Raw genomic sequence first — 17,707 nt, forward strand, 5'->3', positions numbered from 1 at the left:
GGCAAAGCGGCTCCTTTGCTTGGACCGGGGCTCTTTTTTTCCCCACGCGTCCCTAACACGTGCTTGGGAATGAAGAGCGTTCAAGATGCCCCGCACCGCTGCCTCCTTCGACACGGCCTCCTGCAGGCGAGGAGCGAGCCTCTCCCTCCGACGCTCCCACCTTGATCGAGAAATAATAATAATAATAATAATAATAATAATAATAATAATAATAATAATAATAATAATAATAATAATAATAATAATAATAATAACAATAACAATAATAATAATAATAAGTCCTCCCGGGGATCAGCTGGGAGGAAAGGGGGGGGCAGAAAGACCCGGAAAACCCCGCGCGCTAACCTCCTCCCGCTTACGTTCACCCCCCCCACACACACTCGCGGCGTGCCCCCCCCCGCGTCCGGCAGGAGGCGGGGCCGCGCTGGCTCCGCCTCCTTTCCACCCGGCTGTTGTGCGCGCGCGCGCGCAGCCCAGCAGCCAGCCAACCAACCAACCAGGCAGCCTCCTCTCGCACGTTCCTTCCGTACTCGGTCCCTGGTTCTTTCTGGTGTGTGTGTCGGGAGGGAGGGGGGGAGTTGGGGGCCGGAGGGGGAGCGGAGGATCGCTGTGCGGAGCGGAGACCGATGTGAATCCTTCGGGTCCTGCCCGGAGCTGGTGGAAGGGGGAGGGGGGCTCGAGGGGAGGAGGAGGAGGAGGAAGAGCAAGCACTGCTTCTGCCGCTTCCGTCATCATGGCTCACTCCCCTGTCCAGCAGCCCGGCCTGCCGGGGATGCAGGTGAGCAAGCAGCCCCGCTTCCCTTCCCCACTCCCCACCCCACCGGCCTTCTCTTGCCTCCTCCCTCGCTTTCCCTGCTTGGGCTGGAAGCCGCTCTGGGCTCGTGGCGGGAGGAGGGCTTGCGGGGAGTGGGAGGGGGGGGGTCCGCTGCGGCTATCTGGTCGGGGGCTGGCACGAGGTTCCTCGCTCGGTGGGTGTCAGCCCCGGCAGCGGGCGGAGAGGCACGTGCGGGGAGGGGGCCGAGGGGAGGCGGGGGCCTCTGGTGCAGCCACTCTTCCATCTGCGCCCCTGGCAACCAGGGAGGGCGAGGAATGCGCCCCACTCGCCTCCTCCCTTGCCTAACAAGTTGCCTGGGTTGGCCAAAAAACAAGCCAACCCAGACCCACCTTTGCGGACCCCTCTTGATCTGGAAGAAGCGTTGACCTTCAGGGTGTCCTGCGCTGCTCCCTTGTGTACGTGCCCAGCTTTTCATTTGGAGCTGACTCCTCATTTGGAGGACACCGCAGATGTTATTTGGGGATCCATCTCTCCCTCCTTCCCACCCTCTCCTCCTTTCTCTCCCCTCTGCACTCTTTTTCTCTCTCTCACACTCCTATTCTCCCCCTTCTCCCCTCTCTTCCCCCTGTCCTTCCCCCCTCTCCCTTTCTCTTCTTTCCTCTCCCACTCTCTTTCTCTCTCACTCTATTCTCCCTCCCTCTCCCCTCTCTTCCCCCTGTCCTTCCCACCTTCTCTCCCCCCCCCCGCAGTCTCCCTCTCTCCTCCTTTCTCTCCCCCATGCACTCTTTCTCTCATCTCTATTCTCCCACCCTTTCCCCTTTCTTCCCCCTGTCCTTCCCTCCACCCTCTCCCACCCCACTCTCCCTTTCTCTCCTTTCCTCCCCCACTCTCTTTCTCTATCCCCCTATTCTCCCTCCCTCTCTTCTCTCTTCCCATGTCCTCCCACCTTCTCTCCTCCTCTCCCCGCAGTCTCCCTCTCTCCTCCTTTCTCTCCCACATGCACTCTTTCTCTCATCTCTATTCTCCCACCATTTCCCCTTTCTTCCCCCTGTCCTTCCCACCACTCTCTGTCACCCCACTCTCCCTTTCTCTCCTTTCCTCCCCCACTCTCTCTTTCTCTCCCACTCTATTCTCCCTCCCAGCCCCTCTCCCTTCCCCCTGTCCTTCCCAGCCTCTCCTTTGCTCTCCTTTCCCTCCCCCCCACTCTCTTTCAACATATCCCCCCCCCCCAACTATCTCCCTCTCTCTTTTAAATGCTTTATATCTTCACTTGCTCTTTTGGTTAATGTTGGTTAACAAAATCAAGATGTAGGAAGGAAGCATTGGGATGGCATTTCTGAGGTAATCCTTGGGTGGTGGGTAGAGAGTTTAAAATCTACATTTTAAGGAAAATCACTAATGAAAAGGATCCTTTTAGGCTCTTCTACTTTGATGGCTATGTTTTACAAGTGGTGTTTGGACTGTGCCTATACATTGCGAGACTGAATGGGAATAGGGAAGCGGTAGCTAGAAAAAAAACACCATGTAGTGGACTTTCAGGTTTTGAACTCTAGGCCTGATAACTCAAACCCTCAATGGCTTGTGCACTTTAGGAGGCCCTGTGAATTCCAGAGCTCTGAAATGTTCTATAGGACCTTACCTTATACTCTGTAGATCAAAAAATGAAAGTGGGAGGAGAGTTTTGAACCAAAGATACTGAGTTTTTCCTCAATTAGCAGGCTCTGTATGGCACCCAGAATATTACCCAATTTCTCTGACCTCAAGATTGTTGTATGTCCAGATCCTCTTCTCAGATCATTGATTTTTTTTCATACCAGTAGTTCTTTTCAAAGGTCACCTTCCATCTTTTAAAAAGACATTAATCGGATGCTGAAGTTCGATTCTATCAGTGTTTGACTAAGAAGTAGAAGTTATAAAGATTCCATGTTTTCTGTTTTCCCCTCATCTTTTGGTTATTTCTCATTCTGTGCTGCCTCCTCCAATAACTACAGGAGTACAGTTAAACAAGGGTTGTGTATATCTCGTGTATGTGTGTGTGTCTGTCTGTCTGTATGTATGTATGTGTATGTATGTATGTATGTATGTATGTATGTATGTATGTTGTGTTTGTGCTGATAAATAAATAAAGGGAGACTAGTATAGATCTATTTCAAGCTATTTAGCTCTCATCAGCTAGCCATACCCTTACTGGGATTTGAACTTGGGATATATATTTATTTTTAAAGTGGGCCAAAATAAATGATGACTACTTACTTTGCTCCTACCCGGCAGGTAAGCTGTTTTTGGCTACAATGTTTTTGACTATAGTGTTTTTGACTACAGTGATGGGTCCAGGATCATAGTACAAACGTCGCCAGGAGCCTTTTGGGCAGTGTTGGATTTCTGTGTGAATTCAACGTAGTTTACATGGTTTGAAATATAGGTATAATTAATTATTGGTGAAAGTGAGATTTACCCTGATTGGACTCCCCGGTGTTGAATTATAAATGGCAAAAATAGGACATTTTTACTTCATAAAAATGTAATTCATAGTTTAACCTATCTCAAAATGCCATCAAAAGGGGTTTAAAACTTTGACAAAAACAGTATGATATTATCCAAGAACAGCTATATTTAAATATAAGACTACTTAAAGTCCCCTTGTTCCCATTGGATCAATCTTGTACCCAACGGCTCAATCAAGTTGTATCAGAAAATTGCATCTAGATTACCTATTAGTCTTGTACCTGCCACAGCATAATTGTGTGAATAGTACTTTATATCTCAATTCTTCTGAATCATTTCTCAAAAAGAATTTTTGATATTATTCCACAATATCTTCATACAGTAAATCCTTTTATTTTATATTTTTAACTTATTGCCTTAGTTCTTTGCAAATATATTCTATACAGGTAAATTCTCGACTCATCACCACAATTGAGCCCAAATTTTTTGTTGCTAAGCAAGAGAGTTGTCAAGTGAGTTTTGCCCCATTTCATGTTGCTTCTTGCCACAGTTGTTAAGTGAATCACTGCAGTGATTAAGATATGAACACGGTTGTTAAGTGAATCTGGCTTCCTCGTTGACTTTGCTTGTCAGAAGTTCGCAAAAGGTGATCACATCATCCCGGCCACTGCAACCATAAAAAAAATATGATTTAGTTGCCAAGTGTCTGAATTTTGATAACGTGACTTTGAGGATGCTGCAGAGGTCATAATTTTAAAAAAATGGCTGTAAGTCACTAAACTTCAACAGTCACTAAACAAATGGTTGTAAGTTGAGGACTACCTGTATTTTATTTTTAAGAAGGCTTTTTGACTATCTTAAATTGAAATGATCAATTCTTCAAAACTTCCTAGCCTACATGTCTTATGTTAGTTAGGGGGTGGAAATCCTTACAATTTAAACCTTTGGGGAAAAAATTCCCTATTGTTCCTCTGGAATAATTTGCTATGTAGTCATTCCCAAATGTTTTCCAGGTGTGTTGTAATGCACTTCCTGACCTAATTACCAGTATTAGCCATGCTGCCTGAGGACGATAGAAACTTTAGCTGAGCATACCTGGAAGGGACATCAAACTGGTTAAGGCAGCATTGTTTGCTTATTTATCAAAATTACATATTTCAGAAGCCAACCCATGTAGTTAAACAAGTCAACAGCAAGTACAATAAAATCAAGCACACAATGGAGGTGGACTGTGATTAACTCTCCAGCTTCATTTTAGTGGCCCTTAAGTGACTTTTCACAGCATAACTTCTTACATTTCGGGAAACCCAAAAAAGGGAAAAATCAGTGCTATAGATGAATCTGTTTCCTTTTTACTCATTGACCTCCTTTCTGCTATGATTATGGATCTGTATATATTTTTTACTTTTATTGCTATTTCAGCCACACATCCCTAGGATTCTGTGCACTTCTAGGTAAAGCTAAAATGTAAAAAGTTACTACTACTCGTAAAAAGACTTGCCTGTCCAAAGAAAATGCATCTGGTTATTTTATTACAGCACTAATCTTTAACTGTATTGGTTATTCGACCCCAGTTGCCTGTGTGGGCACTTGCAGGCAACAGTTTCAGTGGGAACACTAGCAAAAGGGGTTGCTTGTGCACACACAGACATTGAAATGGTTAAGGACAGGTGAGCTTTGCAAAAGATGTAGCTAGTTTAATGCTCCAAAGACAAAGATCCTTGCTTTATTTTAAAGTATTCCGGGAAACGCCTCTTGAAAATGCTTTATGTAGCTCTTGTGCCTAGAATCACAATGTCATTCAAAATGAAAGGGAATTTAGGGTATACCTAGCTGATTTTCTGTGCATTCCTTCCAACATCATTTTGTCGAATTGAGGTGAATCATTTTGAGTTCGGTTGTCTTGAGGAAAGGAAGGGGAACAAACTATTCAGTTGCTCAGGACTTTCCAGTGCGTGGTTGCTGCTTAATTAATTTGGGCTCTTAATATTTTTAAATAGGATTTACTTTTAAATAGGATTAATGAAAGAGCAAGTTAAAAATACAGGAACTTTGCTGAAACTATGTGGGCCTGGTTCTGTCTACATACCGTATTTTTCAGAGTATAAGACGTACACCCCCCCTAAAAGAGCGTAGAAATGTTGGTGCGTCATATATACCGATAGCCCCACCCCACATCCCATTTTTGTGAAAAATGGGCATTTTTTTTCAAAAACTGGATTGCTTTTACATTCCCCCACCCCCCAGAAGCTCTCTGCAGGCTTCAGAAGGGCTGGGGGTAGGTAAACATGCTCCCATTTCAGTGAAAAACTCTGGGAGAAGGCATTTTTGCCTTCCCCCAGCCCTGCTGAAGCCTGCAGAGTGCTCCTGGGGGCCGGGGAGGATAAAATTTTTTTTTTCTTACTTACCTCTTTGAAATCTTGGTACACTGGTGCGTCTTATAGTCCGAAAAATATGGTATTTACCTTGAAATCTATGATAGAGGAAAATTGGGATTTAGATATATCATCATCATCATCATCATGTCCGACCTACACACACACACATGCTTAGATAGTCAACTCAATCAAAGCATTATATTTATATTTGGCATGTTAGATTCTTGTGTATATCTACAGTATTGGGATTAGCACTAAAAAGCCTATTGAACATGGAATTTTATATCCTGTTAATAGTCTTTCATGCAATATGGTTATAAATTACTGTTCAAAGTCACAGTTTCAATATCATCTTCATGCTTTATCAGTTTTCCGTTCTCAGTTGCACTTTGTTTCCTTACTGCCTACTTCAGCATTTAATCTAACACAGATTAATCTAAGACAATTTGGAAAACCTTTGGCTCTCAGGATGAATTCCCGGCATTCTTCTCCACATTCTGTGAGACAGATTGTTGTCTAAACCTGAACTGATGCTTAAGTAGACATTTATTCTTCAAAGAAATGAGGTTAGAAATAAAGTGGAGCCGTGCCTCTGACTGTACAGGTAGTCCTTGAATTACGACCATAATTGGGCCCAAAATGTATGTTGCTAAGCAGAACATTGGTTGAGTGAGTTTTGCCCCATTTGATGACTTTTTTTGCCACCGTTGTTCAGTGAACCGTTGCATTTGTTAGTAATGTTAAGTGAATCTAGATTCCTCATCAATTTTGCTTGTCAGAAGGTCGCAAAAGTGGATCACATAACCCCAGCACATTGTAATCGTCGTTAAATATGAACCCGTTGCCAGGCATGCGAATTTTGATCACGGGACCACGGGGATGCTACAACAGTCGTAAGTGTGAAATACGATCATGAGTCACTTTTTTTCAGTGCTGTTGCAACTTTAAACGGTCACTAAATGAGCTGTTGTAACTCGAGGACTACCTGTACCGAGGTGCTCCCTCTTCACGGTGTATAAGAGGGTTTAGGGGCTGAGAGATGACTTAGTCTTTCTTCATCCTTTTCAGGATGCCTCCAGCCTGGGTTGGGTCATTGTTGACGTTTAGCAATGCCTGGAATCCTTGACTTACAACTGTTCGTTCAGTGGCTGTTCAAAGTTATGAAAAAAAAATAATCGACTTAACGATCCTTCTCTGAAGTCTTCAGTCATGTGATCAAAATCTGGCTGCTTGGCAGCTCACTTACATTTATCTCTCCCCCCCCCCTCCGCCGCCCATCCCCTTCCCATTTCTACCCTGTGGGCCACCCTGCACCCTACACCCTGCTTTGCAAGCAGACACAGAACCCTGTGGCCAACCCAGCCTGACCCAGTTACCACCAAACCCAGGAAGCCCCAGGAAGCATTTGTTCACCCAACTGCCTTCTCCCCCAGTTCCCCACACCCACTTTTGACTTTGTCTCATTGCCTTGGCTGTCTCCTTTTTGGATCCGGGGCCACCATGGGGCTCCAGCATCTCTGGCAAACATTTCATACATGTGTCTCCCCAGCCTGGCCCAGTGGCATGGTGCAAATAAGAATACCAGCCCATGGTGTAAGGCCCAAAGTGGTTTCACCCAATGGGAAAACGCTGCAGGTAGGCATAGGGTTGGTTCATACTTCTTGCCTGTGGCTCCTGGAGCCAACCTTCTGTGTTTTTTCACTGGGTGAAACTAGTTCTGGCTTTCCCCATTGGCTGGCATTCTTATTTTTGCCAGGCTGCTGGATCAGGGTTCGGCGGCAGGGGGGGTGGGGAGGCACCTATAGGAAGCATTTGCTGGAGAGGTTAAAGACAACCTGAAAAGACAGCAAAGGTAGTGAGGTGCTTCTGCTTCATCTGTGATGGTTGGGCACAAGTGGTAAAAGGATCGTGTGGGGAAGTGGGAGAGAAGGCAACTAGGGGAGCGAATGCTGCTACTTACTGGTCTTCCCAGACGCTGCGGTTTGGCGCTGGGCTTCTGAATCCGACTGGAGTGGCTGTGGCTTCTCACTGCACTACAGTCTCAGTGCTGCATGTTTTTTGGGGGCTGCCTCTACCCACTAGGCAGGGTGCAGGGCAGCCAGAAGGGCAGAGATGGCGGGGAGATAGGCAGGTGGAGGAAATTAGAAAAAACACACCTGCACCGCAGTGGCGCAGTGGTTAGAGTGCAGTACTGCAGGCTATTTCTGCTGACTGCCAGCAGTTCGGCAGTTCGGGTCTCACCAGCTCAAGGTTGACTCATCCTTCCATCCTTCTGAGGTCAGTAAAATGAGGATCCCAGATTGTTGGGGACAATAGGGTGACCGCTTAGAGAGGGATGTAAAAGCGTTACGAAGCGGTATACAAGTCTAAGTGCTATTTCTGTTGCTACTGAGATTTGGGAATGGGAGAAATCATGCCCAAAGTATCTTGGATTTGGATGGGTATTCGCTTAATCACCTGCAATTCTCAGTTAACAGGGGGAGCTGGGATTGTGGTTTCCAAGTCACATGACCTCTTGCTTTATGACCACATGGTTCAGGGATGCAAATCCACGTCCCATTTGTGGTTGTAAGTTGGGGACTATCTTTATGCAGAAAATAAAATTACCCACCTCCCTAAGCAAGTGCTAATTGGCCAGCTATATTTTGCGCTGTGCATAATTAATTGTACCGTTAGTTCTGGACTTAACGACCACAATTGAGCAACATTTCTGTTATTAAGTGAGACATTTGTTAAATGAGTTTTATCCCATTTTATGCCCTTTCTTGCTACAGTTGTTAAGTGAATCATTGCAGCTGTTACGTTAGTAACAAGGCTGCCAAGTGAATTGACTTTACTTGTCAGAAGGTTGTAAAAGGTGATCACATGACCCTGGGACACTGCAACCGCCGTAAACATGAGTCAGTTGCCAAGTCTCCTGAAACTTGATTACATGACCATGGAATGCTGCAGTGGTCATAAGTTGTGAAAAATGGTCATAAGTCACTTTTTTTCAGTGCCATGGCAACTTTGAATGGTCATTAAATCAACTGTTGTAAGTCAAGGACTACCTGTAATTGCACAAAGTGTGTGAAGCAAACATGGATTTCTTACCTTTCAGGGTTTCTATGAACCTGGGTAGAAAAAATTGATTGATTTTGATTAAAAATCAAAATTTTTAATTGATTGATTGATTTTGAAAATTGATTGATTTTGATTAAACTAACTGAAATTCAACTTTCCCTTCAATAATGTATGCAAAGAAAAAGGAATTTATGACCTCTAATGTGTGAACTGACAGTTGCCAGTATGATCATGAGTATGATCAAGTTGTTGTTGTTGTTGTTATTATTATTATTTTGACAATAATGGTTTACCATTGCTACTTCCAGGAAGCGTTTGTTGTTGTTTTTTAGTTTCACCATCGAAACCATAGACAATGATGGCTAACCTTTTTCTCCTTGTGTGCCGAAATTGCATGCGCGTGACACCCCGCCCTTAGCAGTCGCCCCTGAAGCCTCCTGAAATCAAAAACAGGGTGTGGGGGGAGTGCCACACACACCCGTGCTCCCCCCTGTGCATGTGCGTGCACGCACGTCTCCCACCCGAAAATCAGCTGGCTGGCGGGAGGCGCATGCACAGTGGTGCTGAGCTGGGCGACGGCTCACGTGCCCTCCGGGAGGGCTCCATGTGCCTCCTCTGGCATGCGTGCCATAGGTTCACCATCACGGTCATAGGGACTTCATGGCATCCCAATCCTGCTTAGATTTTCTTAACATCATAAACTAGAGTTAAACTGCTTAGGTACTTTTTTTTTATTATAAGTCAAATATATTCATTCTGAGCCTATGCAAAAATATTGAAAACAAAAACAGACTAATTAAAATACATCTTCCAGTAGCTGATGATGTGGATCGATTCTGTGGAAGTCACAGTGGCAGACTATTCCAGAGTGATGATGGTTTGTTATTTTCCCTTGAGTTGCCTTCCTCATCCTTTCACACTATTTCAATTTATGGCTGTTACCTATGAAGATCTGTAACCCATACAAATGTGGATGGTGTTTTAATCTTAATGGAATAATGGAACTTCAATAATGGTGTTAACTTTGTGTAATGTTTAAGTTATACTTGGCTGTGATCAATCTGCTCTCTCTCTCTTTTTTTATAATAAAAAGATTTATTACCGCACTAGTATATTTAATATTAGACTCCACAGTGTGAAACTGCATAATTTTATTGAAAAAGGAAGTTAAAGTTTTGCTATCATGTTCGTAGGTCGAATTTTAAATTGATGAGATAGGTGGCAAATGTTTAATAAATAGTGTGTAAAGCTTAGTCTTTAAAGTAACTGCAGAGATAATGGCCAAAGCACAAGATCATATAGCCTCGTCTTCTCTTCACCTTTGTCCCTCACTTCCCCTTCCAATTTTGTTTTATTTTGAAGAAGTCCTTCAGTTTTGCAAATCCTCAAATATAATAATCCTATAATTTTTTAAAAGCAAATCTCCCCCCCCCCCGCTACTTTTGCTTTATTTTTCATAGTCCTTTGTTTTGTGTCTTTTATATATCTTGTTTCTGGAATTTATTCCTTGTTAAGTGGAAGAATCAAGAATCCAGTAACCTCAGCTTTATTTATTATGTTCATTGAAATATTTCTTGCAGAATTTGAAGGCAGATCCGGAAGAACTCTTTACAAAACTGGAGAAGATTGGCAAAGGTTCGTTTGGTGAAGTTTTTAAAGGCATTGACAATCGAACACAGAAAGTTGTTGCTATAAAAATTATTGATCTTGAAGAAGCGGAAGATGAAATAGAAGATATACAGCAAGAAATAACAGTACTCAGTCAGTGTGACAGTCCATATGTCACCAAATATTATGGGTCTTATTTAAAGGTAAGTCTTTTCTTCGCAGTGTGCCTATTTTATGAATTGGAGTATTTGTAAAACATCTAATAATGAAGCCCTTTGACATGTGGAAGCCTAGGCAAAATGAAACGTTCATTCATTCTCTAAGACCTTTCTGTTTATTTATGTAGAGGCATCAATATATGCTGAAAACTGATCAACATGATATTGAAGTACATGTGTTCTTATAAAGTCAGAATATTTAGAGAAGGTGCATATATTTGTTTATGTACATGCATACATGTATGTATGTTATAGGAGGGTAATATATCCCCCCACATAACTTTTTCATGAATAAATACAATGTGCTAATTTAACCTTTTAATTACTAGTTTTCTTATGAAGAATCTTGGGAGTTGTCATTTGGAAAGCATCCAGAATGCAAGATAATCCTGACTCATTTTGCAGGTCTTATCCGCAGCGAGGGAAGTCCTTTTGCACAACTCTCATTTCTTGCCTCCTTTCATTTGCAATACCCGTCACCAACACTGACGGTTTTCTTAGCTTGGAAGGCCTCCGAATATTTGGTTTTGTGTTTTAAAGTTTTTAAATAGCTCATGATCTGACAATTTCAGGAACTATCTCCCTCACTGTTGACGTTTTCTTGACATTAAGATCAGCCAAAAAGGCTCTCTTAAAAGTTTTCCTAACTTGTTTCATGGGTACCCCAAAGAGGGTTTTCCCTTATCTTGTGTCTTACTATGGAATGTACTTCTCTTAGGAGATGTTCTCAGTACCAAATATTACTGTGGTTAAGAAAAGTCTTCCTAGCCAGCTTAGCTCTTGTTCATCGGAATAAGGGAATAGTTGAGTGTAACTGCTTTTATAAGATTTTACTTAGGTCGATATTTTTAAGTTGTCTATCCTGAAGGTAACTAAGATAGTTAAGGTGGATATAAATCAAATAAATGATAACTTTGGTGTAGTTATTGAAGGAGCAAAGCAGAAGCTCCTAGTAATTCTTGATCCAATAAATTTTAGATGATACCTAGTCTAACACTTAGGAATGAATAGGAATGGACCATGGTGGAATTTTCAGATATGTGGTCAGAAGTCTTAAGAGTTGATTTCTGGATCCTGGACATTCCTGTAGGGCTCATGTGACATTAGGTACCAGTGTCCATGATGGAGTGTGGTTCTTCTTTTTGCCTATGTTAGAGAGATAGCAGCTGAGGCAGAGTTACCATAGGTAATTCTCAGTTGCTAATAGTGTGTATGCTGTGTGTATCCAGATTTTGTACGTCAGTCTTTAAGATCTTGCCCTGAACGTTCGGGGGTCTGTGAGAGTAGAAACAGAACTCGGTATAAATTGGAAAAGCCACTTCATTTTCCTGTAGAAACTACAGAGATGCCAAGTTTGGTATTAAAAGAAACAGTGCATGAGTGAGTTTTGTAGTTTGGAGAACGAAATGTTCTCAGCTTTGCAGAATTAGATAAAAGTTCTTGAAGGTCACTAGATCTATCCTAGAGAGCCGTGTCAGTACACAAGAGTATTTCAGTCACTATTTGATTTTCGTTTTGCACCTGTAGTACACTAACATTGTGTAGTCTAAGAGTCTATATTTAAATTAAGTCTAGGAAGAGGATCAGCATGGTAATAGCATGGATGGGCTAGGTGCTGAATCATTGTTGCTTTCCCTACCACCACGGTGACTAGGAATTCCTGGTTTCAGATTATTTTTTTTCCCCTTTTGCACTCATCCAACAAGATACGGTGGGATTTCATGGCTTTCCTCACACAGCGTCGAATATGCGTCTGCAATATAGTTGTCCATCAAAGCAGACTTTAGAAACGGCTCATTATTTCTGTTTCATTCTTCTACTTCCCCAGAAGGTGGCGATAAAATGTCAAACTGCCTTGTGGTCTTAAATGCGCGCTGAGAGACTTGGGAAAAAAAATAGGCAAAATAAGCAGTCCTCAAAATATCCACAAACCTTTTAGCAATATAATTTACAGAAGATCGCAGATGCTAAATAAAATGTTCTCAGAATCCAGTTGGCACAAAACCGAGGCTTACCAAAGTCAAATGGGTAATATATCTGAAAGCTTATAGAGAGACCTATGTTGGAAATGTAAGATATCTTGCAGAATAAAAGTATTTGAAACTCTTGGTTGTTTTGGAAGGACAGTTGTGTGGGTGATGCATGATAGATGTTCAGGGTGAAGTGAATGGCTTATGCTGTCACTACAGATGTAGAATCTAGGGATTGTTGCGATAACCTCTACTTATATCCTTTATTATAAATCTTCCATAAAGGCTCATTTCTTAAAGAGATTCTAAAAAATCAAGTTAAGTATACAATAGTTCAGGAGTGTCAAACTCTATTTCATTGAGGGCCGCATCAGGGCGGTATTTGACCTCTGGTGGGCCGAGGGGGGGCGTGGTCAGGGTGGGTGTGGTCAGGGTCAATGTGATGTTTTCACTGGCAGAGAGTTGCAGGACGCTGTTGCAGCTGAAAATGGAGCTTGGAAGGACCACATGCAACCCTCCCAGCTCCATTTTTGCTGGCAGAGGCATCGCGGGCCAGTCTTTCGCTGTCTCCAGGGCGGCCCTGTGGGCCAGATCTAAGCACCACATGGGCCGGATTCGGCCTGTGGGCCTTGAGTTTGACACCCCTGAAATAATTGATCTGTTACAAATTTAGTATTATCTTGATTATGGCATAGTTTGTTTCTGCTTATTTTCCTTTTTATTTTTTGCTTTTCTGTGGATATGGCTGATTATATTCCAGTTGGAAGTACAGTAGATACTTTCCACATTTGTTGGATTGGTCATGTAGGATTGATTGTGGGATTGTACTATAGGTATACCTCGCTTAATGACTATGTTTAGTGAAGGTTCGAAGTTATGATGGTACTGAAAAAGTACTTTTGCAATCATTCCTCACATTTATGACTGCTACAGTGTCCCGTGGTAATTTGATTGCTATTTGTGCACTTAACAACCAGCTCCTAACAAGTCAATGGAGAAGCCGGCAGTAAAATCACAAGTCATGATGTCTTGCTTAATAACCCATGGTGATTTGCTTAATGACCAAATGGGAAATGACATCATAACTCAATCTTTTGCTTAGCTACAGAGTTGCTGGTCTAAGTGTGGACTACCTTTAATGGAATAGTGCCGTATTTGTAGCAAAAATAGAGGAAAGAAATGACATCCGTCAATAAAAGCCAAATGCTGTAACTGAAAAGTAGCACAGAAATAATTGTCCAGTGAGTTATGAGATTGGAAATGTCAGAATGGTAGGGCTGGCTCCACTTTTGGCCAATTTTGTTACAGGCCACAAATTTTGAAATCCTTAAAAAGAAACAGCAACAATTGTATGGTATGTTATAGTCATGCATAAAGACTATAATTTTAAAGTCTACAGCTCCCTATCTGTATGTTAGATTTTACTGTAATGTAGAAAGATACAGAAATGCAAAAATATGTTGTTTAGACAGATGAGGTCTTTTGTAGTGATTTGTATGCAGTAATAATGTAGATAAAATTCAAAGTTTGACTAAGAATCCAGTTTAACAAATTGACTGATTTTTCTAATAAACATTCATAGGGATATTACTTTCCTATCACGTTGAAGCTATTTGTGTGCAGCTTCCTTATTTGTCTCCCAACTGTAAGTTATGTTAGACTTTGTTTTGCCAAATATATTCTTCATTGTTTGTTAAGTTGTGCATTTTCCCTTGTGGTTGACCTTGAGTGGAAAACTAAACACGACAGGTACTAATATTTCTTTTCCTGCAAGGATATTTTATATATTTACGGATTAGCATTCAGTAGATAAATTGGAAGTTGATCTGTATTTCCCCTCAAAAGAAATACCAATATCTCAAGGGCATTGTTAGGTAAAATGACCGAACATGCATAACTTTTTCAATTTCCAAACCTTTTTAATGTTTTAAGTTACTGCGCAAATATTGACAAAGTTAATTCAGTCTTGGAGAAGAAGAGGTTTTTCATATCAAGTTATGAAAAGACCATACTGGCATTTGGATCTGAAGTAAAACAAGCTTTCGCATTTGGCATTAGTTCTTGATATCCTGCTGAATCACCCTATCAGAACTTAGAAGTTTTCATAAATGTTGCTATTCCCTTTTTTCCCCTGTTCTCTTTGACCTCATTGCAGCTTCGACAGCAACTGAACAAACACAGGTTTTACTTGTTCTTCTGGCAAAACAGGCTCTTCTCTGCAGATGCTTACATTTCTGTGGATTTTTAAGATTCTATTTTGAGTTTATTACTACAAGAAACAGTTCCTGTTTTTGAAACACAAATCCACTTTTTGTAATCCAAAATATTAGTTAATGAATCTGCATTTTGCTTTTATAAAAATGTTACACAAAAAGCTCCAGAATTGCCCTGAGTCAAAATTCATAAATTAAGAATAGAGATTAAAGTAAACTTTGTATGCATCTATGTGATAGTCGTACACACATATATGCATATATCTAATAGTAGTACTGAAGTTGTTCTAAGGTGACAGAAGCCAAATATTAAATTCCTGTGAAATCATTTCTTTAGTAGATGTGTCATGAACAGTATGTGTTTCTCAAAAAAGTCTTGCCACACATCCTTCATTGTGGAAGCGCACAACCACACAACCAAATGTGTTTATTGCACCTGTTTCCAAGAGCTGCAGTCGTCTTCTTAAAAAAATGGGTGAAGTCATCCTGACTTTTAAATGTGGAGTATGCTCCAGGAAGCTGTGTTTTGGAAACTGAAGAATAGATTTTAGTATTCCGTAGAGGTTATTATTTATTTATATGACTGCCCATCTCACACAGGTGACTCGCATACAAGATTTAAAAACTTGAAAACCATAAGCCCGGTGCTCAAGGGTGAACAGTGTCCCTGTTGATAAAAAAACACATCAGTAACAACAGAATTCAGCTAACCTTCTGACCCAAACCTTGAGGAAGACTTCCACGTCTTCCATGCTTTGTGAAAGACTAATAGGATCATGAATATCTGAATCTGTAGGTAGGAATGTCAAATTTGTGGCGTCACGTTGTCATCATGCGATGTATCGCTAACCTAGGGATGGGAGTGGCCAGCATGTGATGCATCCTGCCAATGGGCTGCGAGCTTGATACCCCTGCTCTAAGGGAATGCTGTTCTATAAGTTGCCAGCCCCTGTTTTATTAATTTTATCCTGTTTCCTTGAAAATAAGACCTCCCTGGATAATAAACCCAATCGGGCTTTTGAGCTCATGCGCTAAAATAAGCCCTCCCCCAAAATATTGCAACACAGCAGCAGCCATGAGGTGACTACGGTGACTGCACCTCGAAAATAGTAAGACCTCCCTGAAAATAACGCCAAGCGGTTATTTCAAGGGTCAAAAGAAAATAAGACCCTGTCTTATTTTCAGGGAAACATGGTAGTTTTCAGAATCCTTATTTACTGAATTGAGGATGCAGATATTTTAAGTCATTACAAATGTCACCTTGAAGAACAAGAATTCTGTCTAGCGCTGGCCACTTTTTAATTTCGGTACTGAATGCCCTTGAACTGAGACGTGTAAGTGTCCTGAGGTTGCTTTTAGCTGTAGCTTAATGGACTAAGTCAATCTGAAAGAATTCAATTAAAGTTTGTTGGACATGTTCTTTAGTGCAGAACAGGCTAAAATAAATTTGAATGTACTGGTATATTTTTGGCCAATTGCTGTAGATTGGCGAGGATTTCCAGATCAGTGATTTAGCTGAGCAGAAGAATAGAGAAAAATATTACCTTCCTAATTCAGATTGTGAAAATCACAAAAACTGAAGTGAGAGTAAAGGGACAAGTAAATCTATGTAAGGCTTTAAGTTGTAATATAAATCTAATAAATCCAAATCCAATCCAAAAAATAATAATCCTAGAATTGACTATGACTTTAGAACCCGATTTTTTCGCCATTGTGTTTTTGTATTGTCAAGTTACTAAAGATCTAGAGATTTTTGTTGAACAATACAATGCCATACCAAACAAAACAAAACTCCTGATCATTAAAAATCAAGTGGGTTTAGGCAATTTATTTCCATGGTCTCAGTTTTTAGGTTGAATAGTTTTTTTCTTTAACATAGCTGAAAAACTGGAATTATTTCTTGGCAGGATTAGATCCTTTCAATAAAAACAGAACAACGAGTCTTGGGACATCTTATTTTGTGGTTCATTTCCTCTTCATTAGATGGATAGAGTAAAGTCCTGTGAGAGAGATGCTCTAGTACATATAGATGCAGGGGGAAGGAAATAGAATAAATCCATCTCCTAGGTCAGGACTGTCAAACCCGTGGGCCACAGGCTAGATGCGTCACATGCTGGCCACGCCCATGCCCGGTTTAGCAAAGGGGAACGCTGGGAGTTTGAGAGCCCTGTTCTAGGTCTTCCCTCCTATTTTTCTGAAGCCATAGTCAATAGGCTTTAAAGATAATTTGCTTTTTTTCTTTAAATGATACTAAACCTTTACCCATACGACAATGTGATCAGAACTCTGAACAGTCTTCACTCATATTATGCTCAGAAAGAAAATAAGCAAGAATTACTTGATCTCTTGCCATTGGAATGATAGTTTATTACAGCTTTGTATTGATTTGGGCCCCTTCCAGCTTCTTATTTGCTTTATATTAGCCTGCACGTATTTTAATTCCATCATTCCACTTTACCATTTGCAAAATAGATGGCATTTCATTGAATTTTTCAACTTTGAAACCCAACCATAGAGCCATTTCTAATACCGTTCTTTTGATTGTAACAAGTAGGGCATTGAATGGCTGTTTTGTAGATCAATGAAGCAGTGCAGATGCTTTTTCTATACAGCTGCTAAAAAACGATACATGATTTCCCCCAAATAATGCAAGAGACTCCATACTGTTCGTATTCCCCTAATGTTGTGATGGCGAACCTATGGCACATATGCCAGAGGTGGCACATAGCACCCTCTCTATGGGTACGCAAGCCGTCACCCCAGTTTAGCTCCACTGCACATGCGCATGCGCCTCCCACCAGCCAGCTGGTCTTCAGGTCTCTGCTGCGCATGAGCAGGGGGAAGTGCATGTGCGTGGGGGAGAGGGCACATGCATGGGGGCCACACACACATTGCATTTTGGTTCGGGTGCACACGAGCGTATTTGCACACATATACGCATGCGCTTTGGGCACTCGGTCTGCAAAAGGTTAGCCATTTTTGCCCTAGTACATGCTTAGTATATGGCTCAACCTAAAGACTCCCCCTATCAAAACCA

The 17,707-nt window shown here is 41.7% G+C and overlaps 1 protein-coding gene across 1 annotated transcript in view; it reads left to right on the top strand.

Moving 5' to 3' along the window:
- The first annotated feature begins 606 nt into the window (after positions 1-606).
- The window catches only part of STK24 (serine/threonine kinase 24), a 36,527-nt gene continuing 19,426 nt past the window's right edge, over positions 607-17,707 (top strand). Inside the window, exons 1-2 of the mRNA XM_081949263.1 lie at positions 607-778; positions 10,242-10,472. Coding sequence (XP_081805389.1) covers positions 734-778; positions 10,242-10,472 — 276 coding nt within the window. The 5' untranslated portion in view covers positions 607-733. The remainder of the gene's footprint in view (positions 779-10,241; positions 10,473-17,707) is intronic.

Source organism: Natrix helvetica, assembly GCF_964273705.1.
Source record: "Natrix helvetica genome assembly, chromosome: 3".
Lineage (NCBI taxonomy): Eukaryota > Metazoa > Chordata > Lepidosauria > Squamata > Natricidae > Natrix > Natrix helvetica.